Source organism: Colias philodice, chromosome 20, assembly GCF_061535455.1.
Source record: "Colias philodice isolate Cphi_HAF_F1 chromosome 20, ilColPhil1 Martin Lab GWU primary, whole genome shotgun sequence".
Taxonomy (NCBI): Eukaryota; Metazoa; Arthropoda; class Insecta; order Lepidoptera; family Pieridae; genus Colias; species Colias philodice.
In genome coordinates, this window is record NC_143105.1 from 1,113,471 (window position 1) to 1,138,030 (window position 24,560).

The 24,560-nt window shown below is 33.2% G+C and overlaps 6 protein-coding genes across 7 annotated transcripts; 4 read left to right on the forward strand and 2 right to left on the reverse strand.

The window, feature by feature from the left end:
• The first annotated feature begins 1,001 nt into the window (after window positions 1–1,001).
• Unc50 (Unc50 RNA binding protein) lies at window positions 1,002–4,162 on the forward strand. The gene is made up of 6 exons (XM_089708021.1): window positions 1,002–1,406; window positions 1,709–1,774; window positions 2,080–2,200; window positions 2,596–2,732; window positions 3,561–3,662; window positions 3,850–4,162. Exons 1-6 carry the CDS (start codon window positions 1,175–1,177, stop codon window positions 3,984–3,986), a joined length of 795 nt encoding a protein of 264 aa, XP_089564147.1. The 5' UTR covers window positions 1,002–1,174; the 3' UTR covers window positions 3,987–4,162.
• Window positions 4,163–4,540: 378 nt separating this feature from the next.
• On the forward strand, window positions 4,541–5,784 carry Trs20 (trafficking protein particle complex subunit 2). Its single transcript, XM_089707986.1, has 3 exons — window positions 4,541–4,746; window positions 4,886–5,035; window positions 5,427–5,784. The coding sequence occupies exons 1-3, from the start codon at window positions 4,657–4,659 to the stop codon at window positions 5,604–5,606; spliced, it is 420 nt and encodes a 139-aa protein (XP_089564112.1). The 5' UTR covers window positions 4,541–4,656; the 3' UTR covers window positions 5,607–5,784.
• Window positions 5,785–6,494: 710 nt separating this feature from the next.
• Window positions 6,495–8,973, reverse strand: LOC149479241 (uncharacterized). The gene is made up of 4 exons (XM_089707985.1): window positions 8,728–8,973; window positions 8,392–8,643; window positions 7,170–7,316; window positions 6,495–6,816 (listed from the first exon to the last, which is right to left on the reverse strand). The coding sequence occupies exons 1-4, from the start codon at window positions 8,813–8,815 to the stop codon at window positions 6,758–6,760; spliced, it is 546 nt and encodes a 181-aa protein (XP_089564111.1). The 5' UTR covers window positions 8,816–8,973; the 3' UTR covers window positions 6,495–6,757.
• A 261-nt stretch (window positions 8,974–9,234) lies between these two features.
• Polr3D (RNA polymerase III subunit C53) lies at window positions 9,235–13,676 on the forward strand. Of its 2 annotated transcripts, XM_089707757.1 has the most exons (9): window positions 9,235–9,536; window positions 9,679–9,806; window positions 9,896–10,008; window positions 10,227–10,359; window positions 10,654–10,737; window positions 12,105–12,211; window positions 12,313–12,411; window positions 12,940–13,047; window positions 13,434–13,676. In XM_089707757.1, exons 1-9 carry the CDS (start codon window positions 9,379–9,381, stop codon window positions 13,590–13,592), a joined length of 1,089 nt encoding a protein of 362 aa, XP_089563883.1. In that variant the 5' UTR covers window positions 9,235–9,378; the 3' UTR covers window positions 13,593–13,676. The 2 variants fall into 2 exon arrangements, with proteins under 2 accessions (XP_089563883.1, XP_089563884.1); XM_089707758.1 differs by lacking the exon at window positions 10,654–10,737 and having other exon boundaries at window positions 9,236–9,536.
• A 175-nt stretch (window positions 13,677–13,851) lies between these two features.
• mRpS26 (mitochondrial ribosomal protein S26) lies at window positions 13,852–15,211 on the reverse strand. The gene is made up of 2 exons (XM_089707759.1): window positions 14,620–15,211; window positions 13,852–14,168 (listed from the first exon to the last, which is right to left on the reverse strand). The coding sequence occupies exons 1-2, from the start codon at window positions 15,085–15,087 to the stop codon at window positions 13,995–13,997; spliced, it is 642 nt and encodes a 213-aa protein (XP_089563885.1). The 5' UTR covers window positions 15,088–15,211; the 3' UTR covers window positions 13,852–13,994.
• A 1,714-nt stretch (window positions 15,212–16,925) lies between these two features.
• Window positions 16,926–23,921, forward strand: LOC149479244 (calcineurin-binding protein cabin-1-like). Its single transcript, XM_089707821.1, has one exon. The coding sequence runs from the start codon at window positions 17,008–17,010 to the stop codon at window positions 23,032–23,034; it is 6,027 nt and encodes a 2,008-aa protein (XP_089563947.1). The 5' UTR covers window positions 16,926–17,007; the 3' UTR covers window positions 23,035–23,921.
• The last annotated feature ends 639 nt before the right edge of the window (window positions 23,922–24,560 follow it).

The window sequence follows — 24,560 nt, forward strand, 5'->3', positions numbered from 1 at the left end:
TTTAGTCGGGTGACATGTTCAGAAACTTGTGTCACACCAAAACCTCACGAGCGCGATCGCAGGTATAACGAGAGAGAGACGGACCGATCTCCCGTCTCATCTCGAGCGCTGCCACTGCATTATGTTATCACGGAAACATCTCGATCGTAAACCTACTTTACAAACAACCAATTTTTTTTATTAATAAACATAAATGATAATATCATATTATATACAAGCCGAGATTTCAATAAAATGCTCATTTAATTTATATATCAATCATCGACATGTTGATCTCGCTCATGCTCACCCATCCAGCATTATGTATACTGTAACTAACCATGATGGAAACATTACTGCAATGTTGCGAATAGCGAGTGCATTAATTATTTAAACTATACTAATATTGTAAAGAGGAAAGGTTTGTAATTATGTATGTATGGTTTTCATGCATAAACTACTGGACCGATTTCAAAAATTCTTTCACCATTAGAAAGCTGCATCTTCACTGAGCAACATGGGCTATATTGCATTTTCAAAAAAATTTGAGATCCTTACCAAAAATGCATTAATGTGTAAAAAATTCCTTAATAAAAATTCTGTCATCGCGTGCGCTGCGGAATCTATTGCAGATAGAACAAAAAAATGTTCTGGTATTATAGAATGGATCAATATCTACAAGAAAGTTCGCGATATCATATGTCCATCTTCAGTAGTTATGTTACAACAACAACTTTTTTACGTTTTCAAAGTAAATAGTAGTGCCGCGTTGTCACGGCATCACGTGTGAACGATTTCGATAATTCTTTTTTTTATTATATTCCTTGAAGTACGAGGATGGTTATTATGTAGATAAAATGTAAATATGTACCACGGGCGAAGCCGGGCGGACCGCAAATCCCGTATAAAACGATGAGTTTTCGTTATTCGCCTTGCTTTTCCCGTGAATGCGTCAATGTCTCCAGATTACATTTTTAAACGAAATTTTGAATGTCATTGTCGTATGACAATGACACAAATATTTGACACGCGTGACGTGATGACTGATGACTGATGCCTTCAATGTTGATAAAATTTTGTAAATAAGATGTAATTAGAATTAAAAGTTAATAAATAAACACAACAAAATAGTAATCAATTAATGTAGCGAAGGGAACCTGCATTTAATCCTCGCCTAGTGAAAGAATAAAAAGCAATGATGAAATATTCAACATCACCTACACCGACGAATTATCCTCGAAGTACTTCACCACTGCCTGCACCAGCCAACTACCAGCCCACAACAGCCAGTGCAGCAGTGAAACGATACAAATACTTGCGAAGATTGTTCAAATTCAATCAAATGGACTTTGAATTCGCTGCGTGGCAAATGGTTTACTTATTTGTGTCGCCTCAAAAAGTTTTTCGGAATTTTAACTATAGGAAACGTAAGTCTCATTCTTATGTACCAAGTTAACTTCACAGGATATATTGGTTATCTCATTTATCTATTGCATTGTCTACTATATACATAAACAAGTAAAAATTTGTTTAAATGAATTTTGCAATAACACAATTGATATTTAACTCCTTACTTTGTTATGTAAAAGTTAAAACTTTAAGTAATATTTCATGCAAGGTTTTGGCTTTAGTTGTTATTATAAATAAGGTATTAACATACAACATATTAAAGATTAAAAGTTTGGCAATTAATTTCATAGATTATTACATCATACTTACTCATTTTCAGATACAAAATCACAATTTGCAAGAGATGATCCTGCATTTCTTGTTTTACTGAGTGTCTGGCTCTTCTGTAAGTATTTCAAGTAGGCAGATAAACTAAAATAAATTAATGAACTAATACCTATTTTAATTTGAACCTTATACTAGCAGCATTCCGCGGTTTCACCCGCGTGGCTCCGCTCCTGTTGGTCTTAGCGTGATGATATATAGCCTATAGCCTTCCTCGATGCATATCTAACACCGAAAGAATTTTTCAAATCAGACCAGTAGTTCCTGAGAATAGTGCGTTCAAACAAACAAACTCTTCAGCTTTATAATATTAGTATAGATTAGTTGTGGATCTTAATTGAATATTATATCCTTTTATATTTCCAGTATCGTCAGTATGTTTTGCATTAGCGATGGGTCTGACATTGGGACAAACAGCACTGTTTGTGCTATATGTTGTGTTTGTGGACTTCATAGGGTCCGGGTTAATTATGTCCACAGTACTGTGGTAAGTTCAATTTACTTAACTTTATAGTTAATATTGGAAAAAATAAGAAACATGGTGACACATTTATAATTAAGTAGAATTATGAACAAAAAATATAAAAAAAAAAGTTTCAATGCAAACATTAAAAGCAATAGAGAACACGCATATATAAACAGTGCAGTTTGAACAACTCACATTCAAAATCCTTTTCAAATTAAACTAATGACAATATTCTGAATTTTTTCACACACTCATTTACACATTTGTTATGTGTCTGCAATTTCCACAAATGTTCTCTATAAAAAAAAATTTTCATATAATTTTTTTAAGTGTTATTATTGCAATAGAGTTTAGCCATTGTTCACGTTGACAGAACTATGTATTGACTTTTAATATTATAAACTGTTTATTCACAGGTATGTAAGCAATAAATACCTGCGAGTGGACATCGCATCCCCAGACATAGAGTGGGGCTACGCGTTTGACGTTCACATAAATGCTATGTTCCCCCCACTGTCTCTGTTGCATTGTTTTCAAATACTTTTATTTAATAGTAAGTATTTGTCTATATCACCTCTTTATATTGTCTAGTAAAGTACTAAAATAATTAATTACTAAATTATCTATGGTGTCTTGAAACATGAGCAGATCATACCCTCACATTAATAGTTTAATATGACCTATAATGATATAATATGACCTATTACTATTGCAATACCTGCATAAGGCCGTATTCCGAAAGAAGGCTGGAAACTTATAAGCGCTTGTCAGCGCTGGTTCGTTCTACACAAAGGAAGCAGGTTGAAGCAGACCAAGACAAATTTTATATAGCAGCGCCCCAGGCTGACCAGCGCGTGTTGAAGCTTGTCAGATCATATATTTTCCTGCGCGGATAACCAGCGCTGAAAAGCGCCGATAAGCACTTATAATTTTCCACCTTTCTTTCTGAATATGCCCTAAGGTTGCTAATATTTATGTAAAAATGATAAATATATCAAAAGTCTTTTATTATAATCATTTTGAGTGGAGTTCAACTTTACTTTTAAAGAGGAACGATTTTCTATTTTGTTTTCATTCAATAATCTCCAAAACTACGAGACCAAATTAAAAATTTCTTTCAATATTAGAAGATTAAATCATCCCCGAAAACAAAAGGCTATATTATTATATTTAAAAAAAATTCATTCAAAAGCTAAACATAATTAGTATTTTCTTTGTTGCTTTATAATAATAGGAAGCCCTATAAATTTCGAGTTGAACAATATATCTTGGTATAATCTTTACAATATATTCTAAATAAAGCATAATCTTTTGTGTTGAAAAGTAAGGTCATCTAATTTTACTTCACACAGCTCTGTTATCTTTATTTTTTATGTTACAGAACTACTAGTACATGGAGGTTTCCTATCATGTCTGGTTTCCAATACATTTTGGCTTGCGTCATTCATATATTATATCTACATCACGTTCCTAGGGTATAGCAGTGAGTATTTTTAATTATTTTTCTATTCTTTATGAATTTATAAGTATTTTTAATTTATTTTCAACCCTGATGAAACTTTTTTTTTTATTTTGTGGTAAAACCATCTCTTTTCTCTATTTTTTCTGGATTTATGTTTTCTTTGTATGTATTTAAACCTATGAATAATCATAAATAATTCTCGTTTCAGATTTACCGATGATAAAAAACGCGCGAATCTTCCTCTTTCCACTTCCAATTTTGTGCCTATTTTATTTGGGTACCCTAATGGCCAGTTGGAATCTAAGCCATATGTTGATGGACTTCTATCATTACAGAGTTTTGTAAAATACTTGAATAATTAATAAATTTAACACACCTGTCAATAAAGTAAATAATAATAAAATTAGATTTTTTATAGAACAACTCCTATGTAATAAAATTTTATAAGCAAATGATATTAATTGCTAATGTTATTGAATTGTACATACTATTTAATAATAAATATTTAACAAATAAATTCGTTTCTCTTTTATTTTACCAGTGCGTATCTGTCTAATAGGGCGAACCTACTTTTCAGTCTTTTAAAAACTGCTGCTAAGATTAATCACCCTTACTTCAAAAACAAAATTTATCTCTAGTTTTAAAAATATATTTTCTATGTAATATTACAACACACATCATCTACATACAATAGATAGCAATGGATGAGAACATATCCCGATGTCCGTAATCACTTTCATCCCCTATTTAGCTCTTGAAAAATAAAATATTTTATCGACCACTAAAAAATACAAGAATAGGTAGTCTGTGTTGGATGATTAATGATTATATATATACTGTTATGCATGACGTGGATATTTGACATTTCAATGACATATTGACAGCCATCTCCCAATGACATTTGTAGTTGTTGACGTTTGATGACAGAAACTAAAAAGGGAGGATTTTCTACACCAACAATAATTATTAAAAAATAATTCTTATTATTGGTGAAAAAGTATAAAGCTTACTAGACATGGCAGGGATATATTATTTCGTGATCGTAGGTCACACAGATAAACCAATTTTCGAAATGGAATTCATTCCTGTAACGAAAGAAGTTAAGGTGCTTTACAAAATAATTTCTATGCATATTTTAATAAGCATTTCCCTTGTACATAAATAAACAATATTCAACAACAATGCATAGCGAAACTATTCATTCGCGTAGGTATTTTTTCACCAAGCTTTTTGCCTTTTTTCAGAAAGAGGACAATCGACACTTGAATGAATTCATAGCTCATGCAGCATTAGATCTAGTCAACGAACACATGTGGAAAGGCACGAATACATATTTAAAATCTGTAGACAAATTTAACCAATGGTTTGTCTCAGCTTTTGTTACAGCTAGTCAGGTATGTTAGAAATTATTGTCATCATAATATCGTATTGATTTTACTCTTTCTCAATTAAATAGAGATTGTAAAGGTTTATTCATGGTTTATTTGTAAAAGCTATAACATATATAATTGGTTGCCTGGCAGAGATCAAGCTGCTTAGTGATAAGGCCGCCAATTGTATTACATCTTTCTAGTACCATATTTTCTTTTTATTCTTTCTTATTATTTAATGATTGTATTACAATAAAGTATAATAAATAAATATAATTTTATTTAACAAAGCATCAAATCAAAGATAATAAAATTTAATTACTTAAACTATGCAAAACAAAATAGGAATTCAACTGGTTACTTCTTTAAATTTACTTTATATTTATATAATATATAAATGACTCATATTCCACAGATGAGATTTATAATGGTGCATGAACCGAGAAACGAAGATGGGATCAAGAACTTTTTCACAGACGTATATGAAGCGTACATAAAACTAATGCTAAATCCATTCTACAAAGAAGACACAGTGATTAACTTCCCCGCGTTTGAGAAGAAGGTGCAATTACTGGGAAAAAAGTACTTGACATAGCCCAAGCTTGATGTTTTCAAAGGATTATTGTTGAACTAATAGTGCAAGTGTCAGTGTTTTTTTTATAATTGACTGAACACTATAATACAAGGTTTTATATAAGATAATTAATGGTTATAAAATATGATTGCTATAATGTATTAGGGATAAATTAGTTTAAGTGCTATAATTGTAAATAAAATATTCGGAAAATAGTGCGAGCCTTATCTTTACCATATTATATTAATGGTAAATATAAAGAAAATGTGGATATCAATAATCTTGAATAATATAGAATTAAAATACCTACTCAAATCTTGTCTCTGTGTCTAACCGTCGCCGCACACGAGCCACAGGCCACAGCCACAAACGCCGGCCGCCACGAGAAGCTAGAAGCGTGTAGCGTGTGGCCGCCACAGGCGTCAACCGTGTGCGGCGAGTCCATATAAAATGTATGAAAAGTGCAGGAAATATGCCGGCGGCGGCGCTTTTGTGGCCGGTGGCCCGTGTGCGGTAGCCCTAAGTCTGTAATATATCATCTATTTAAAATATATTTAGTTATGCGTAATATAAAACTTGTTATTGTAAAACATGTAAAATTAATAGGGATATGATAATATATTTATGTAATTTTAAAGCAAATAATTCTTTTCATAATCATACAATACTTATTGAATTCAGTCCAATAGTCAGTTCTTTTGTCTTCTGCTTTATGAAGAACATTTTAAATTATAACTATCAATCATTTTAGATTAAAAAAAAAATTATTTAGGTTCATTAATATTATGTTAAAAAACAAGCTTTGTGCTATGAAAATATTAACTAGATGTAAAGACACTTTATTTTTACCAATTATTTATTGAATAATAAACAAATTACAATTTAACACTGAATCTTAATTATTTACCCATTACTAAAAATTTAGCTGTCCTACATTCTAAATAATACTGAATTAAAATATTAGTTTTGTGGATTTAAAAATCCAGCAATTGAAACTGACCAAATTAAAGTCAACAAATAAATGTACACCATTTTTCTCACTAAATTTTTATTGGTCAAATGTGACCAATTGAATTTCCACAGTAAATTCAGAATTCCCATAACTTAAAAACTATCCTATAACTTATTGAAAAAATGTATACAAATGCTTAAGACTGCTTCAAATATAATTCTTAAAATATATCAGGTAAATTTAATTCCATTTCTGGAATGCTGTCAATGGAGAATTCATCTGGAAAAAATAAATCACAATATTAAGTATTTAGTAATAATTGCTAAATTTAATAATATTATGTGTTTTTTATTAACTAAAACACAAAGTAAAATCAATGTTAACTTCTGATAAACAGTAATGTTTAATTTAAATAAATGTCAAAAAGCAGACCATTTGTATTCAATGCATTAACTAAACATAGAGTAAGTACCCTTGTTAAATTCTACTCTCTATTTTACTCTCTAAATATTTTTTTAACAATAAATATGCCCTCCATTTTCAAGAGGGATCTATCATATTAAAATTAATCAAAATAATTACAGCAATTATACATATAAAGAAGCAAACATATAAAATATTGGTAACTATACCTGTATAGAAATCATCTTGATATGAGCAGTCTAGCTCAAGACTGAATCTTCGAGTGGGTGGCGGTGAAATGTCGGACAGTGAGTCATCCTTAGCAATCTGATCCTCTGTTAAAGGCAGATAGTCATAATAGTCCGCGTAAAAGTTATCTGAAATAATATCAAGCTTACATGCTTCCACAACCTAATAAGCAATACTTATAACTTGTACGATTTAACTTGAGACTTCAAGGAATCCTACTTAATATTCTGAATGCGAAAGTTTGTGAGGATGTGTGTGTTTGTTACTCTTTCATGCAAATACTACTGAACCGATTACAATGAAATTTAGCACACATATAGAGGGTAACTTGGATTAACAGTTTTATCCCGTAAATCCAACAGGAACGGGAACTATGCGGGTTTTACTTAGAAAACGCGGGCGGAGCCACAAGCGGAAAACTCTTTTGTGATATATTAGTTTTTCATTAAAATATTACTACACAGAGTAAGTAAAATTGGTACTTGCTTAGTTTGAATTACATCCTATTATTTTATTTATTTTGGAAAGGTACCTATAATATTGAAAATAATGTAATGGCTCAGGTCTCAAGTTAATTCGTATGGGTTGTAGTTTACACACTACTACTTTGGTTCAGCAGCTTACAGTTTGTAAAAATACTGTGTTTGTAAAAGTCCTAATAGCATATAATATTAAATTCCAATTTCATAAGTTCGGAAACAAAGTATTAAATACTATGCCTTTATTAAATATAATAATATAAACAAATTAACAATAACAATGCTGTTGTTATTAAAGTTGTTTTTTTTTTATGTCAGAGCAAGCAAAGGAGCAGGTGGGCCACCTGATGTTAAGTGGTCACCACCGCCCATAAACACTTGTAACACTAGAAGTGTTGCAGGTGCTTTACCGGCCTTTTATGGACAAATAAGCTCTTTTCTTGAAGGCCCCAAATCCCAATGTCGTAGTTGTTCGGGAACACCGCAGGGGGCAAGTCGTTCCACAGTTTCACCGTACGCGGAAGGAAGTTGCAGGTGAAGCGGACAGTGATGGAGCGCCAACCATCCAGATAGTGCGGATGAAACTGGTTTTTACGGCGTGTGGTCCGGTGGTGGAACTGTGCGACTAGTTAAAGGTGGAACAATTCCTCAGAGCACTCCCCATAGATTCTGTAATGTTTATAGCAAGATGTGCATTGTTATAATTTTTTGCAATGATATTTACCATATCTGCCGTAAGTAGGCTTTGTGAACTCTATCTCTTCAAACGAATATCCTTTCTCCTTTTTGTCGTCGTCATTGTATATGAGAGACCCGACATTGATAGCTCCTGGAGTACATTGGCGCATAGGCGTGTTGTGCAGAGCTTTGCCCGTATTCGAAAGAAATGATTTCTTTGTTTCCATATTTTTCTTTGTGGGTCCTGTGGGCTCGTTGGGTTTAAACGGTCCCGCTGACTTTGTTTTTCCCATGTTTTCTTAAATAAATAGCATTTAACGTTACATATTTTTTTTTTTTGGAGAATACAATATGCTTTATGACTAATTTTGAAATTTCTTACCAATGTTGGATAACGGTTGACGAGTAACATTTTTGATTGCTTGCCTTGTTACAGAATCGCCGAAAATGTCGAATAGTGATTCAGCCATTTCTTCCGGAATAAAGTTGTTATTCAATTAATTATATTTGAACACAAAGAATATTATAAGAGTTTTTCAAATATACGATTATCTCGAAATTCGGACCCAATTCACTTTTCTCAAACTGCAAACAAAATAACGGAAAACGGTTGAAACTTGAAGCAGCTGCCACTAATTGCCAGTTGTGCTTAATACAGTTGCCAATAATAAAAATAATATATTGTAACATCTACACGTAATCTACACAGTTGAATAATCAATACAGAAATTATTTAATTACTTATCTAATTATGAATTACAGTTTCATCTGTATTTTTTTGCAGTTTAATGATTCATTAAAGTACAAGTGCACCTAGGAAATCGTTCTTATCCCACTATCCCACATATTATGAGAAATGGTAACTCCAAATTATAAACAGTCGTCATTGGACATTGACAGCTGTGAGCTGTTGTTAAATGTCAAAACCACCAAAACAAGCATTTTGTAAACATCCCAATTCCCAATTATTCGATCGTTTACGTACGAATCACGTTATTTTATTTATTTACAATTTCACAGTTTATTTTATAGAATGTCCAACTCAAACGATAAACCTAATGGTGTTGAATCAAATCCACTACAAAGACTTGCCTCTTTAAAGGCTCCACGAGATCTTTTGCTGGGCGGTGTGAAACCAAATAAAAAAGTATTCACACCAAATCTGAACGTAGCACGTAATAAAAATAAAGGGTAAGATTAATTTATTGAACTATTTATCAACTTAGGTCTTCCTTATGATGCTTAAAATATAATATTTAAATGAATATTCTGTTGCTATTTCTCGAAAAAAAAATATTAGGTAAAGGTTAATTCTAATCATTTATTCTTACAGTCCATCAACCGCAGCCACCCGTGAACAGAAAAAAGATGAAAGAAACAAAAGGGATCGGAAAAATGATAAAAATAAAAACTTCAAAAACGGTCCAAATATTATAAAATCATCAGGTGTATTCTCTGAAGGTAAAAAGTGCATTCTCAGCTAAACGAAAATATCTTACATTATAAAAGATTTATGAAAAGGTGATATTTTTGAATGTTGGGTGTTTCAGGTATTGGTAGTGCGGAGAGGCATTCGAGTCGGGCTTCATATGGGAGTGGAAGAGAAGCTAACACTGCACCCACATTGCAAAAACCAACCATTAGAATCAAGGATGCTGTTAGAGTATGTATATTTTATATATTGTTTTATGTTATGATATGGTCTGCTTAAATAATATGTTTCACAGCATTCCATAAAAAGCTATGGTTGATAAATTTTAACTAAACTTGCAAAATTTTCTCGTTTGAAGGTTAAAATGTTGTGTGAATCCTTGTAATTTGAAGTATTCATAAAAAAAACTCCTATACTATTGTTTTACGGTTATAAAAATATGCTTATAGATAGATAAAGATTATGAAGAGCAGAAGATAAAAGCCATACTCAGTGAAAATGGTAATGAAATAGAGGAAGCGGAGGATTTCAAAACAGTGCTTGACGCTGATGCTCCTGTTAAACTGCCTATGGATGATGGAGGTCTGTATTTTTTATTTTCTGATTAAATTCAGATTATTTCATTATTTATAAGTTCGTGGTATTATTACAGTACGAATCGAACTTAACGGCGGCTCGGAACATCGTACGATACGACAGAAAACAATTTTAGGAATTAGCGGGACGTTAAGGGACCTGTGCGCGCACTCGCACCTGCACCTGTCTTCCGAGCCGCCATTAATTTGAATCGAACTATATCTGTTAGACTGTTACAATTATTATCACATCAAAAAATTTTATAATTTATAAATATATTTCAAGCCAACTCTTTTATAGGCTGGTCGATTAACCAGAAACCCTCAGTCACCGTCAAACAGGAAGTTATCGTCAAACAAGAGCCAACTGAAGACGGTGAACAATGTAAGACCATGATAATAATACAAGCACCAAAGAACACTGTATGAATAATTTCAATTCAGTGTAAACAGTGCAAAAGAAAACAGCAAATATGGCTTACGAAGTTCCGAAACATTTATATGTTATCGGAATATTCTTTGTTGCTTTTTTATATTGAGGGTCTAACATGTAGAGTATATTTGTCTTGCTTGCAAATATAAAGGAATAGTATGCTATCCTGCTCGCACATTTCGCTCGCGAGTCGACATAAATTAGTGTTGTTTAGTTTATTTTACACTAGCGACCCGCCCCGGCTTCGCACGGGTGCAATGCTGATACTAAATACACTACATAAAAACTGTGAACGTTGTATATAAAAACATAGCGGCCCGCTCCGACTTCGTATAGATAGCCTGGCGGCCGGCCGGTACCGCCGCAAACGCTACGTCCCGCAATTTTTAAATCTGTAATATCTTCGAAAATATTCACTTAAATCATACGGTGTAAAGGGCCATATAGATCTATATTAAACGAACAATGTATTCAAGGTATTTAATTGGTTAAGGATTAATGCTGTATTGGTTAAAATCGCATCGAAAATTAGCCATTATTTTTCGTAAAAAGTAAATGACAAAAAAATGTTATTGTGGGTTATCCATAAGAGATAGACATATACCATCGCGGACTTTTCTATAGACCTTTTCAATGTGTATAATACTTAGTACATTATTTTGATAAAACTCGTAGGGTTCAGCCTGCGTTTGCAATGTAAGCGGAAAAAATGTAATTTTTTACGACATCACTTTAGAAATCTCAAAAATAACAGTACTTCTCCACTATTTAATGGATGTTATTATACATATAAACCTTCCTCTTGAATCACTCTATCTATTAAAAAAAACCGCATCAAAATCCGTTGCGTAGTTTCAAAGATTTAAGCGTACAAAGGGACATAGGGACATAAGGACATAGGGACAGGGAAATCGACTTTGTTTTATACTATGTAGTGATATGGAGCTAAGTATTGAGTTATTATGTTCATTTGGAATATTATTTATACTTTGACACAGTTGTGCTTCTATTTATAACATTAGGGGCTGATTTTTCAATCCTTGGTTAAAACTTATTCATCGAATAACATATTAAACTACAATTTTAAAAATGTATTGTAATTGTCCGTATTTGACAGTTTACAGGTGACATTTTAATATGTTCGTGTAATACTTTATTGGACGGATAAATTTTAACCAAGGATTGAAAAATCGGCTCTTACTCATCTTAATACGGATAGTTGTAATCGGATAGTTGTTATAAAAAGTGCTTAACTTTGCGAGTAACTTGTTTTATATAATTTTCGTTGAATGAAAATGGCGTAAATATTTTTTTCTCAGTGGCAGCACCAGAGGAAAAGCCGATTCCAGATGTTAAAGAAATTTTCGAAGACACAAATGTTGCCAATTTATTGAAGAGCGATAAACCTACCCTCATACTTTTACAGGTAAAATTCAAAATTAAATTTAGAATTACAACAATGAAAAAAATTCAGATGGCATATTTAATTTAGGTGGTAAATAATTAATTTTTCTTTCTTTTTTCCAGTTATCTGATACGTTACCTGGTCGAGGCGGGAGTGGAGATGAAGATCGCAAAAAGCCCATCAACTTACCTTCAACTAGTGAGGAAACTGAGCAAAAGCCGGTAATATTTACTTTTTAATTTTATTGTTACTCTCACAGTTGCAGAAGTACATTATCAAATTGAATAATTCAACTAAAATGTAATTGTCCCATATATAAGCTTATGAGGTTACAAAAATAACAGTTCACGTAACATCTGGTTCTTACATATATTTTTTTTTTATATAAATTATCTTACTAAAGGTCTGACCCTAGCCTAACCGTCCGTAACTGCACGGCAGTGCGATCCTTTAGTCGGCACCGCTTATTATTCTTTCTATGAAATTACATGAGGTATTCTGCGCTCTCGGTAGAGAGTAGTATATTCCTTGATTTCGCGACACCGAAATTACGCGCCACGCCCAGCCCCCCTAGTCAAGTGGGTTTCTGTTAGCGTAGCGTTCAATAGAATAGACTACGAATGTATGAGATTGACGTAAGCTGTAGATACGTTTATCTACTTGACTAGGGGGGCAGATTTGACCAAGCGGCAAATGTGTCGCGCGCGTTGTGCGGTCGGACATATACAGCAATGTTTATTTTTTTTCAGGTTGATACGCGATGTCACTTGTCGGATCTAGAGGAGGGTCGAATTGGAAAGTTGAGGGTGCATCGGTCGGGAAGGGTCACACTCGCATTGGGCAATACTATCTTTGAGGTAAGTACATGATATATGGCAAAAAAATGTATATTTTTAATCAACATCAGTGTAATTTATAGGATTTTAAATTTTTAACTATAAGATTCATGTATCTTATATGACTAGAAACTGTAAGTATTTTATGTTAATACATCTGTAGTTTAAATATTATCAAGTATCAAGAAATCAATTAATTTAACAGCTTTGTAATGCATGTAATGCCCCTATAAATCCTATGCATGACTTTGTATATTTTTAAACATGCTTAAATGGTTAATAATTTGAAAAAGATATTTAAAATGACTTTTCTTTCCATAATAGTCACTAAAAAAGCATCAAATTACTTCAATGATGTTGAAGAGTTGACAAAGACAAATTTTGATATCATGTATGTTCATTCACAGGTATGTTCCGGCACAAAAGCATCATTCTACCAAGAAGTTGTCTCAGTGAATGTGAACGATGCAAGCCGGTCTGCAAACCTAGTGTCGCTGGGACCTCTACAGCACAAGCTAAATATAACTCCACACTGGCAGGCTATGTTTGATGAAATGTCCATTTAAATATAGTTGTTAAAACATTATTATGAAACTGTACATAACTTTAAATATGCCAATAGTAATAAGAATATAATTTATAACAGCTCATTGTATGTTTTATTTCTTCTATTAAACATTTTAAACTTTTCATCTAGCAATTATTTATAGAACATGTCAGAAAAAAAAGCGAAGCTTTGTCATCCATCCATCTCAAATAATTTACACAATACTGTTTACACAATTAATGGCCAATTTTTAGAGTATAATTAAAACACTAAATATGTATAACTAAATTTATCTATTTCTAACATATTATTAACAATTTTCACAGATTAATTTCCTATGCCAAGGTTTTTGGCTTACAATACAATTTTACCACCTTCGTGATACATAAGAAATATTTTATTATCTTTCAATGCTTATATTTCAATTTGCCGTCTGTGCCTGCTTTTTATTATCTTCATATTGAATCTTGGTATCTCGGCCGGGAAACTGTCTTCCACTTAAGTCAATCGCGAAATTATAATCTACTTGGTTGGCTAAAACACTATCTATGGTTGCTTCCAAGTTTTCTGGAGTTATAAATGTTGAACTCAGCTCCTAAAAACAATAAAATATATTATAAGAGATATTACAAGAAATTGAGAAGTATTAGAAGTACAATTAATAAGCTATTGCATAGCTATTATCTCAGACTTTGAGCGCGGCAAACAAATGTAAAAATTCTGTAACGAAAAAACCGAACACCCCCTCTTCAACCGGCACAGCGATGCAATGCTATGCAATAGCTTTACCGCGGCAGTCCTCGAGTGCCACACATATTTTTTTTAAGTTTACTTTTGTCAAGATATATCTTAACATTAGCTGACCTGGCAAACATTTTTCTACTAGGACATCTTTATCAATTGAAAATACAAGCTACCAAGTACACATGAAAATTAAAAATTAGTCAAGCTGTTGAGTTAATAGCAAACAAACTTTTATCTAAGATTTTATATGCATAATAAATAAATATTGAAGCTGGAATTGTTTGCTAAATGAATTAACAAACCTTTTCTCGATTTATTTTAGCCGATGCCTTAGCAAGTCGTTCCCTCATTTCGCGGTCTTTAGCCTCCATACGAGCCAGAGAGTATTCTTCCATTTCCATCAGCTCCTTCTTTCTCCTCTCTTCTCTTTCAGCAGCAACTTGTGCGTTCCACACATCGTTTATTTCTTCACAACGCTGCCATTCTTCTGCTTCTAAACGCTGAGACATTTCAGAAGTAGCACTTTCTAAAGTTAACTTCTCTCGTAGAAAATCTTCAACATAGAATCGTCTTACTGCGCGCATTTGTGTTTTATAGTTATTTGTTATGCGGCGCAGTTCCAGACGTTCATCCTCTGAGATTTCTGGTCGTTTTGGAATACGATATATTTTAGATTTAGCCACTGGTAACCAACGGGGTTTGCGGTGAGCCTCAGCACGTTGGATGACTATAGGCAATGTACGATTTAATAAATACTTCTGCGATATCATTTTGTCAATTCAACTTAATAAGGACTATTCTGAAATAACTTAAATTTTAACCACTAAAATTTAATGAAATAAATATACACCATCTGTCAAAAATCACAACATAACCTCCAAATTCACCAATGTCTTGTATAATATGTTACCGGAAATGTATGTAATCCGTCATTGTATACAATTCCTAGGAAATGTAGGTTGGACTAAAGCAAAGGGGGCGCAGGACTTGGAACATTTTTGATGGAGTTGGTGTCATTATAACACCTATTTATTATTGTTTTATCGTAAAGATTACGCTAATATAAGCATGTTTTATAGGAACAACTTTTCTCTAAAATCAAAAATGGCCGAGATATTCGCCCTCAAAGATTGATGGTTTTCATTAGGTTAGGTTAGGTTAGGTTTGTTAAAAAAAAAACTACACAGAAATAGGAGCCCCGCGAAGCGGGGCTCCGTCGACATAAAAAAAAAATATTTTTTTTTCACTTTTGATCAAAAATTTTCTAAGTCCTTACTTTGCGCCCCCTTTGCTTTAGGCGGACCGAAATGTATATATGTAAATCCTAAAATCGTACGGAAATGTGTGAAATAAATTATTTTATACACATTTCCTAGGAAATCTATACATTTCCTAAATACCTATCGGAAATGTAAAACATAATTAAGATATTGATATGTCGCACGCAAGTTGTATATAATCTGGCCGTTTACAAACGGTCGGCATTTTGTAGTAACTATGCCGATAATTCGTAATCAGAAATTTTTGGTTTGGATAAGGGGGTGGGTTAGGTTAGGTTCGTGTTTTTTAAAACTACACAGAAATAGGAGCGCCACGAAGTGGGGCTCCGTCGTCGGCTCGCGACCGTCTTTTTGTAGAATTTTGGACGAATTTTAGGCATATTAAAACAGCTAGCCGTAATGTAATACGGCGGATTGTACAATCCGACTGCGCCAATATACCTACGCGAGGACAGCGGGACGAGGGGACTGATTACTTGCCAAATGAAAATTTGATTTTATAAGAATAAATATAAGTTGATTTTGTGATATTTATGTACGTTAAAAGTTTGATAGTTGATTTTTAAAATGTTAATTAGTAAGATAATATGAACATAATATTATTACAATTTTACGGTATGACTGTTACCCGATTGCTCGATTGTATCAATAAGAGCTATAATAAAAAAATAACAACGTGTTTTATTACAGAAAGCATTTACTTTACACATTTCTTAATACGATATTGGAATTGTATACAATTCCTAGGAAGATTATACATTTCCTAGGATATGCATGCATTAAATAGGTTTTTAAACAATATTTTATACATTTCCTAAATGGTATCGGAATTATACTTGATTTCATACATTTCCGGTAACATATATAATATATTATTTTACTCTAATCACCTGTATACAATTAAACCAAGAAGCTTTTAACCTAAGCTTTTAACTAATACACTGGAGATTTCAGTCTTAGATATAAGCTTCTTGAATTAAACCACATACCCGATTATAATAAAATTCGCACACTAAATGCAGTTCGATCCAACTTGAGAGATAGGATAGGTATATACCACGGGCGAAGCCGGGGGCCGGGGCGGACCACTAGTATTATATTATTTCCTTTCGTTAATAGTTCGTTACACATTAAAACCTACATTATATTGTTTGCATTAAAAGTATAGATAGAAATATACTAAAATTAGTTTTATATTCAAGATCCCTGTGCAATTAATAATCTTTAAAAACCATATAATATTCATTTCTTCATTACGTATTTTCATAGCAACACCGATTGCCGAGACTTGTAAAATGTAGATTGACAGTTTATAGTTTTGACAGATGCAGATTTGTTTTGTAAAAAATTAGGCAATCTGCCGGTGTTTACTAATAAATTGAGAATACATGAAGATAAAAATAAGTGAAAATGATTAAAATAGCAGCATTGAATACAGAAACGGAAGAAGATAGCGGTTCAGAAGAGGAGGTTTCCAGAGAAGCTTTAGAACAAATAGCATTGCAGCAGTATGCCAAGGCATTGGAATTACAAAGGAATGGTAACCTGCCCGATGCTACGCAACTCATCAAAGATCTTTTGGACACTGAATTATTATACGATGTCAAGAAACCAGCGCCTGGTGAAAAAATAACTGGACCATTATACAATTTAAAGTATGTCTGTTACAAGAATCTCGCTGGAATGCTCAGTGCTTCAGGTGAGTTAGAAGCATCAATGGATGCGTATACCTCGGCATCAGAGCTCGATGATACGGATGTAACACTTTGGCATAAGCTGGGCTTAGTATGTTTACGTGCAAAACATTTTGAGCGCGCATTGTACGCTTTCGAACGGGGTGTGGAAATAAATCCACGACATTGGCCATGTATCGATAAAATTGTTACACTCCTCCTTGGATTAGATTTTAAAGAACAATGTATTGCTGTCATCCATGATGCTCTTGAACTTGATCCTGGTTATTTGAGGGGAATAGTTTATCGTCGGCATATTTATACTGTATTCCGCCACATGAAAGATTATATGGAATACTTACATCCCGTTTACAAGTGGGATCTAAGCAAAGATGAGCCAGTTGATGAAGAAATTGCACAAAAATTGTTAAAAGAAGCCGATGAAATATATGAAACATTTATAGAGCAACAGAGAGAGACAAAATTTACATATAAAATGCCTGATCTCACATTGCAAAAGCCTATATCAAATTTAACATGGGAATCTGTTGGGGAATCTTTAGTTCACATGCACCGGTACATAACAGAGAATGCGATGAGTCATGCAGCGTTCATTCAATTGGTTTATGAGAAAGAAGTAAAAGAAGAGAAGATGGAAGTATGTGAAGAAGCACAGGAGAGTGATAGCACCAAAATGGCAGATAATAAACCAGATGAAACTGCCACAGATACAGATAAAAATACAGATGTTGTTACATCTGAAAATGAAAACAATGATATGTCTGATAAAGAAAAACCAGCAACGGATAATGAAAAAGTAGAGAGTGATATTGAAATAATAAATGTAGAACAGTCAGCTGAGACTACAGCTGAACAGAAAGCACAGAAAAAGGCACCAGTCAGAAGACGAGGCAGTGCACTAAGCTTTCTAGAACAATGGGTGTGGTGCAACAAACGCAGGTCTGGCCGAAAAAAAACGAAGCAAGATACAATTTATGATATATTACGCAGAATGGTTCCTGAATCTTTAGTACCAGAGTTGATTAAGAAGAAAGAAAATGAAACAAGAGACACGTCTCCCACTGACTTAACGAAATTGTTTGAGGAAAAAGATAAAGATCAAGAGAAATCCTTTGAAAATAATGAATACTTTAATACAGAAGCTGAACAAAAAGATGTTAACGCATTTATTAACAAGTACATGGAAGATAGAAGAGACATCATTGACATGTTGAAGGATTATTTAAAAATTCTCTCGCAGAAATGGAGATTACAATGGCCAGAGAACCTTATAAAATATTTTATAGAGGCCAATGAGTGTTATAATAACCACATAGATGTTCCAGCTTGTACTGATGACAATGCTGAAGATCTCCTACATTATACAACTGTTAATTTATTAGTTGAAGAATTTTGCATAAATAAAAAATTGAATACTAAATCAGAAGACGCAATATCACATTGCTTAAGTGTTATAAACCACATAGAAATTATACTTACTTTCAAACCTCAAATATTCGAATGTGTGGAATGTCTAGAAGTAATACTAAGGCAGTTGTGGATAAAATTGCACATCTACATTCTAAACAAAGAGGAAGATTTCGCTTTAGACTGTTTGTACCAATTATTTGATCAATTTGAAGCCATGGGCGAACACAAAAGTTCCTACCGTTTGGAAATTATTAACTTTAGCTTTAAACCAATCATAAATGAAAATGAAGTAGTGGAGTATATAAAATTTTTGGAACGGAATAAAAAGTTATCAACGGTTAATGATTTATACAATCGGAAGTGCTATGAAGAAGTACTGGCAATTATTACTGATTCATTTGAGCATTGTAAAATAATTGCTAAAGAACAAGAGGAAGAAATGTCATTGGATTTTGCAGTCCAATTAACTCTCATCTTGGAAACTTACTGGGCTCTTAATAAAGTGGATGATTGTTTCCGTTGGTCATTTATATGTTTACATGAAGCATTAAAACATTACTTTAGATACACATCAGGTTCAGCAGATTATGAGAAATGGACTCTAACTATTGTTAAAATACTAACTTGTATGGAACATATACTCGAAACAGAAGGCTATTATTGTTTATCAGCCGTATCCCAAAAGGAGTTGAGTCAGGGACTTGAAGATATAATAAGAATTATAGGCCATCAAATGGAAACAAATACTTCTGACATGCCTTTTGATACAACTTCTCCTTGGATCATAATGCACTACATTTTACAAAGAGAAGAAGATCAAGGTCGAGGGAGAGTAACAACTGACAAAGAAAAAGCTGAACTAGAAGAAGATGTCTCAGATCCTTTAATGTTATTGTTCATTGCTCATGAACAGTTGGGAACTAGAGGTTGGTGCACTAAATCTGATGGCAAACTCTTACATTTTATTTTGGATTCAATTGTCCCACTTCTGCGGACACCCGCTCTATCTAAATGCTTAGAACAAGTTAGACAATACCTAGAGCAATGTGTTTATTGTCTGTATGGGCATCCTGAGAGGAAGCAAAAAATAAAATATATTGCAGACCACAATGCTACTGCACAAACATTAAATTGGGCTAAAGCACAACAAATATATGAGATTTACAGACCATTACAACTACCTGCTTTAGAAGGAAAATTGTCTGGTATATCGGCTGATACAGAATTGTTGTTTCATCGTATTTTGGGCTTATTACCTCCAGAATGCGATCCACAAAAATATATTCCACAGTTAGAGAAATACATGAAAGGAATAGAGAGCAAACTACCAATCTTTCCTCCACTTTTACCTTTTAAAATGAAAGATATTTATTTCCTAATTGGCGATCACCATTTTAAAAAAGAAGAACGCGATATGTGCATTAAATATAACATGTTAGATATAATAATAAATAGAGATAGATTTAAATCGTGGGCACAAATATCACTAGCAAAAGCTTTAAATTTAGTCAGGATTCTAAATTCTTGTCAGAATCTAAATAACGAAAGGGAGTTCCTAACACCTGCTAAATCAACTTTGCGATGTTATCAACGGTCGTTAGAATTAAAGCCGGATAGCTGTACTATATTGACAGAATATGGTAACTTTGCCTACGCAGTGCATTCGTTTTGCTCGCGACTCTTAAAACAAGCCAGTGAATTGTTAAGTATGGAAGATTTCGAAGCTCTCGAGAGGCAGAAAGAAGATTTGCTTGATACCACACAAAAATGTTTCACTACTGTTCTTTACGACAATATAATTGAAAAGGCTAATGACGAATACTGGTTATTTTATTACATGTTAGGTAAAGTTGCAGAAAAACGAAACAAGCCCCCCTCCGTTTATTTGGATTATTACATGAAAGGTGTTAAAAGTTTACAAGAAACTGGTGCTACATATCCATCAAAAATAAGCTACAGTTCATCAACAAATTTCTGTTTAGAAGTTCTTGAATTGCATTATAGAATACACGCCTCTATTCTTAAATACATTGAACAACACGAAAATAAACCTATACCAGCAGCTGTTGGAAAAGTGTTCTTAAGATGTATTGAGGAATGGCAACAAGGACCTTTTATAAGAAGATCGAAAAAAGATAACACTGATGGAGAGAACGAAAAGTCCGACGAACCCTCTTTACACGCAGCTAATATCTTAAAACGTTCGATTAGCGACGCAGGAGAAGAAGATAACCAAGAAGGGAAAAGATTAAAATTAGAAGTCGCTGCTGCAAAGGTACGTCGATCAGCCTCATGTGATACGGAGCGCATTAAAGAGGCGGCGCAGATGCAAGTTCAGAGCACAACTGCTAAAGATCCAGCTGCGGTTAAAGATCCAGTACATCAAAATAGTGAACAAGCACCGACGATAGATGTGAACGTAAAAGACAAAGAGAAACAAGAAACTGTCGAAGTCGATGCAGTAAAACCTAACACTGAGAAGCAAATTGAAGTTACAACTGACAAAAAAGAGGAAAGCTCCAGTTCCTCGTCATCGTCATCTTCAGATTCGAGTAGTAGTGATTCTTCATCTGATAGTAGCACTGATTCTGGTAAAGATAGTGATACTTCAAGTAAGTCTTCGCAAGAATCAAAACCGCTTACAGATGAAGAAATCATGAAAATAGTCTTGGGATGTCAAGATGCTTTAGAGGATTGTGCAAGTCGTTTCGCGCCACATTATAAAGCTATTTATAGACTTGGCCACTATCACTTTTATTACAAAAAGGGTAAGAATATCGAGAGGTGTCGTGATCTGATGCTCTCTTCGTTCACGTGTAGATCAGGTAAAAAGTTAAGTGGTTTATTCAGTGAGAGAAGAAACAATAATTTTTTCAACAACATTTGGAAAATAAAACTAGAAGAAGTAGATAGGGCGGGCAGCTTTGCTTTTCATATGAATCGTTCTGTTTTACTCACAATGGAAATACTGAAAGAAATAGATGATCACAAAACTTTACTCGACTTGAGCATTAATTTACAAAAAATACCCGATGCAGATAAAAAATACTTACGAGATTCAGATCGAGAAGATCTCGCCCAGCAAGCTATTTCATTATGTGTACAATCATTAAGAGGACAAGTGGTTAAGTTTAGCCAACAGCCTGACTTAAAAAGTAATGATGTGGAACGTGCAGCTCTCAAAAGTTTGATGTTGGACATTTTTCGTGCGTATCAACGTGTGATAAAACTACCCAATTCCACAAACAATTCTACTTCCACTAAACAATTTTCTAACCTCCTAATTGATGCTTATAAATTACTACGAACTACACCAGTTACTGAAAATATGAATTTACTAGATTTAGCTCTGAAGTACGGTCATTCATTAAAACAACAGGCTGCTGTTGCGAGTTTAGAGAAAAGTCAGAATTTCCAGAAAAAACAAGGTATTAAATCAGCTGAAAACACAAAGAGTGCACCTATTCCAACTCCACAGATTAGAACAGACACGAAATCGCAGCCAATTACAGCTACTGCTTCAACATCTTCTGCTCTACCGAAAATGTCGCCGCATGATATCACTGCGGCGTTCCAAAATTATGTACCTTTTATAACTGATTACCTAAGTGCTCTACAAAATATTTCTTCACTACAAGCCCCCCTACCGGCTCTACCGATACAAAATTCATTTCAAGCTGAATTTTATAGGCAATTTCTGGGCCAGAGTCTCTCATCATATAACTTACAACTACCAAAGCCAAAGCAAAAAAGGGGACCCAAGCCAGGGTCGTCAAGAACGACTGTCTCATCGCAATTGAAACATAAATCGTTCACTGGAGTTATACCCACAACTAAAGCGACACCTACACCGGTTATCACAAGTTTACAAAAGTCGGCATCAGCTTCTTTGGCACCAAGTATGGGAACTGTGCTACCAACCTTACCAGCTTCGATGACCGTGAATTTACCAGCTTTTACTGGTCATTCCTCCCTACTCACTTCTCATGTTACTACGAGTAGTGTTCCTCAAGCACATATGTCTACAACTTCAACAGTGAACACCGCTATTCACTCAAAACCCCCGTTACCACATCAACAGGTGAGCCCTGGTAAGACATTGCAGGAAAAATTGGCCGAACGTCAAAAGATCAACCCTTCTGTCTCAAAAAATGTAGCAGCTGATGTGAGTGCGTCGATCAGTCGACTGCCGTCGTCGCTCACGATTACTAAAACATTGAAACAAACTTTACCTGCTAAAAAACCGGAAGCGAAGAAAACGCTTACATTCAATGAACCTGAAAGACCTAAACCTATTACGTCAGATGAAATAATCATTTTAGATGATGATTAATTAATACACTACATATTATATGGTTTTGTCACACTATTTATATATGATATTCTATTGTAAATATAATTAATACGTTAATTCAAGGTTTTTTTTATTTCTAAAATAACTAATAAATAAGTATAAATCTAAACTACATAAATTGATTTTTCATTTTTTTCGAAATTTATGGTATAAAAATATAATATAATGCTCTGAGTATTAATAATTATGAATGGTGCGGACGGCGGACCACTTAACATCAAGCCTTTGCATGCACTTCCCGAAAAAAAAAGTAACTGCCCGCCTATTTTAATAGATAGATATTCGAATTTCGAAATTTGGGAGTGTGCTTTACTAAATTTATTCCTTACATTTTTGGCTATTATAATATGTATATTCAAAGAAAAATATACTTTAGAGTTTATATGTATACTATCTATAATTAATTCAAACCAATTCTAAAATAGTTGGCACATATAGATCAATCTTCATTCGCGTGTGAAAAATGAACAAAAGTATGTAAGATTCTTTTTATTTTCTTATTTTCAACATTATTGCTAGGTAGTTTACATATTAAAATAGGTAATATAATTAGATAATGCTATTTCCTAACCATATTATTAGAAAAGGCTTTAGCTACAATAGATAATTTAAGATTGTGGAAAGCTGGTAATTGGATGCCATACGAAATGAAATCAACCAAGTTGACACTACGTTTGTATTATGAACAACTTCTTATTACTTCGGAAGAAAAAATTTTAGAAACATTAAATATGAATGGCAAAATTAAAGGCGTATATAAACAAGATGTTTTGGTTCTAGTTATCACAGAAAGTGCAAACGAAGTGAGTTATGCGTTTTTTATAGTTTTAATGTAAATTCAAATTATATTACTATCAAGTTATTAACTAAACAGAAAGAATTACATAATCGATGAAAATTAATTTTAAATTACCCGCCAAGAATCATAGATAATCATAGACAAATGTAAAATAATAGGTACGGGTCTAGATACTCAAAGAATAATACACTTATTAAAAATATTAATAATAATTTTTTACAGGTCAGAAAAATAAAGTTTCAGATAAAAAATAACACTGCTCAAGTTTTACAACTACTTTCCCAACACCTTCCAGTTGCGAGGTACCAATCTTCGGTGAAAAGACCTAACTTGAGATATCGTAATATTGATGAATTATTTCAAAATGCTTTAGATAAAAATGATGGTGGTAAGGACTTGCTATAGGATTTATTATTTAATATTTCATTTGATTTCTTTATTCTTAATGCAAGGTTTAATATTACAGAAAGTCTTAATTTGTCCCTGCCTGCTTCCTACAGCAATTTTGTCAAGTTATGCCTATTGGATCCATTATTTCCACAAATTGTTTCTGAAACTCAAAAAATTATCGATAATGACGTGTTGAGTAAGAAGAACTGAAAAATATTTTGTAATGTTGTACATTTCAACTTGATTTAATGTAATGTTTGTTTCATTAAAATATTGCTATTTTATAAAAACCTATAATTATATTTCTTTTATAAAA

What these genes read in the sequence shown, in the direction of transcription:
- Unc50 (XM_089708021.1), top strand. Translation starts at nt 1,175, where the DNA reads ATGATGAAATATTCAACATCACCTACACCGACGAATTATCCTCGAAGT. An exon ending in GAATTTTAACTATAGGAAAC is followed by an intron (nt 1,407 to 1,708) that starts GTAAGTCTCATT and finishes ACTCATTTTCAG; the next exon opens with ATACAAAATCACAATTTGCA. An exon ending in ACTGAGTGTCTGGCTCTTCT is followed by an intron (nt 1,775 to 2,079) that starts GTAAGTATTTCA and finishes TTATATTTCCAG; the next exon opens with TATCGTCAGTATGTTTTGCA.
- Trs20 (XM_089707986.1), top strand. Translation starts at nt 4,657, where the DNA reads ATGGCAGGGATATATTATTTCGTGATCGTAGGTCACACAGATAAACCA. An exon ending in CTGTAACGAAAGAAGTTAAG is followed by an intron (nt 4,747 to 4,885) that starts GTGCTTTACAAA and finishes GCCTTTTTTCAG; the next exon opens with AAAGAGGACAATCGACACTT. An exon ending in CTTTTGTTACAGCTAGTCAG is followed by an intron (nt 5,036 to 5,426) that starts GTATGTTAGAAA and finishes CATATTCCACAG; the next exon opens with ATGAGATTTATAATGGTGCA.
- LOC149479241 (XM_089707985.1), bottom strand. Translation starts at nt 8,815, where the DNA reads ATGGCTGAATCACTATTCGACATTTTCGGCGATTCTGTAACAAGGCAA. An exon ending in TCAACCGTTATCCAACATTG is followed by an intron (nt 8,644 to 8,727) that starts GTAAGAAATTTC and finishes TATTTATTTAAG; the next exon opens with AAAACATGGGAAAAACAAAG. An exon ending in GCCTACTTACGGCAGATATG is followed by an intron (nt 7,317 to 8,391) that starts GTAAATATCATT and finishes ATATTATTTCAG; the next exon opens with ATAACTTTTACGCGGACTAT.
- Polr3D (XM_089707757.1), top strand. Translation starts at nt 9,379, where the DNA reads ATGTCCAACTCAAACGATAAACCTAATGGTGTTGAATCAAATCCACTA. An exon ending in ACTGCCTATGGATGATGGAG is followed by an intron (nt 10,360 to 10,653) that starts GTCTGTATTTTT and finishes ACTCTTTTATAG; the next exon opens with GCTGGTCGATTAACCAGAAA. An exon ending in TGGGCAATACTATCTTTGAG is followed by an intron (nt 13,048 to 13,433) that starts GTAAGTACATGA and finishes GTTCATTCACAG; the next exon opens with GTATGTTCCGGCACAAAAGC.
- mRpS26 (XM_089707759.1), bottom strand. Translation starts at nt 15,087, where the DNA reads ATGATATCGCAGAAGTATTTATTAAATCGTACATTGCCTATAGTCATC. An exon ending in CTAAAATAAATCGAGAAAAG is followed by an intron (nt 14,169 to 14,619) that starts GTTTGTTAATTC and finishes TATTGTTTTTAG; the next exon opens with GAGCTGAGTTCAACATTTAT.
- LOC149479244 (XM_089707821.1), top strand. Translation starts at nt 17,008, where the DNA reads ATGATTAAAATAGCAGCATTGAATACAGAAACGGAAGAAGATAGCGGT.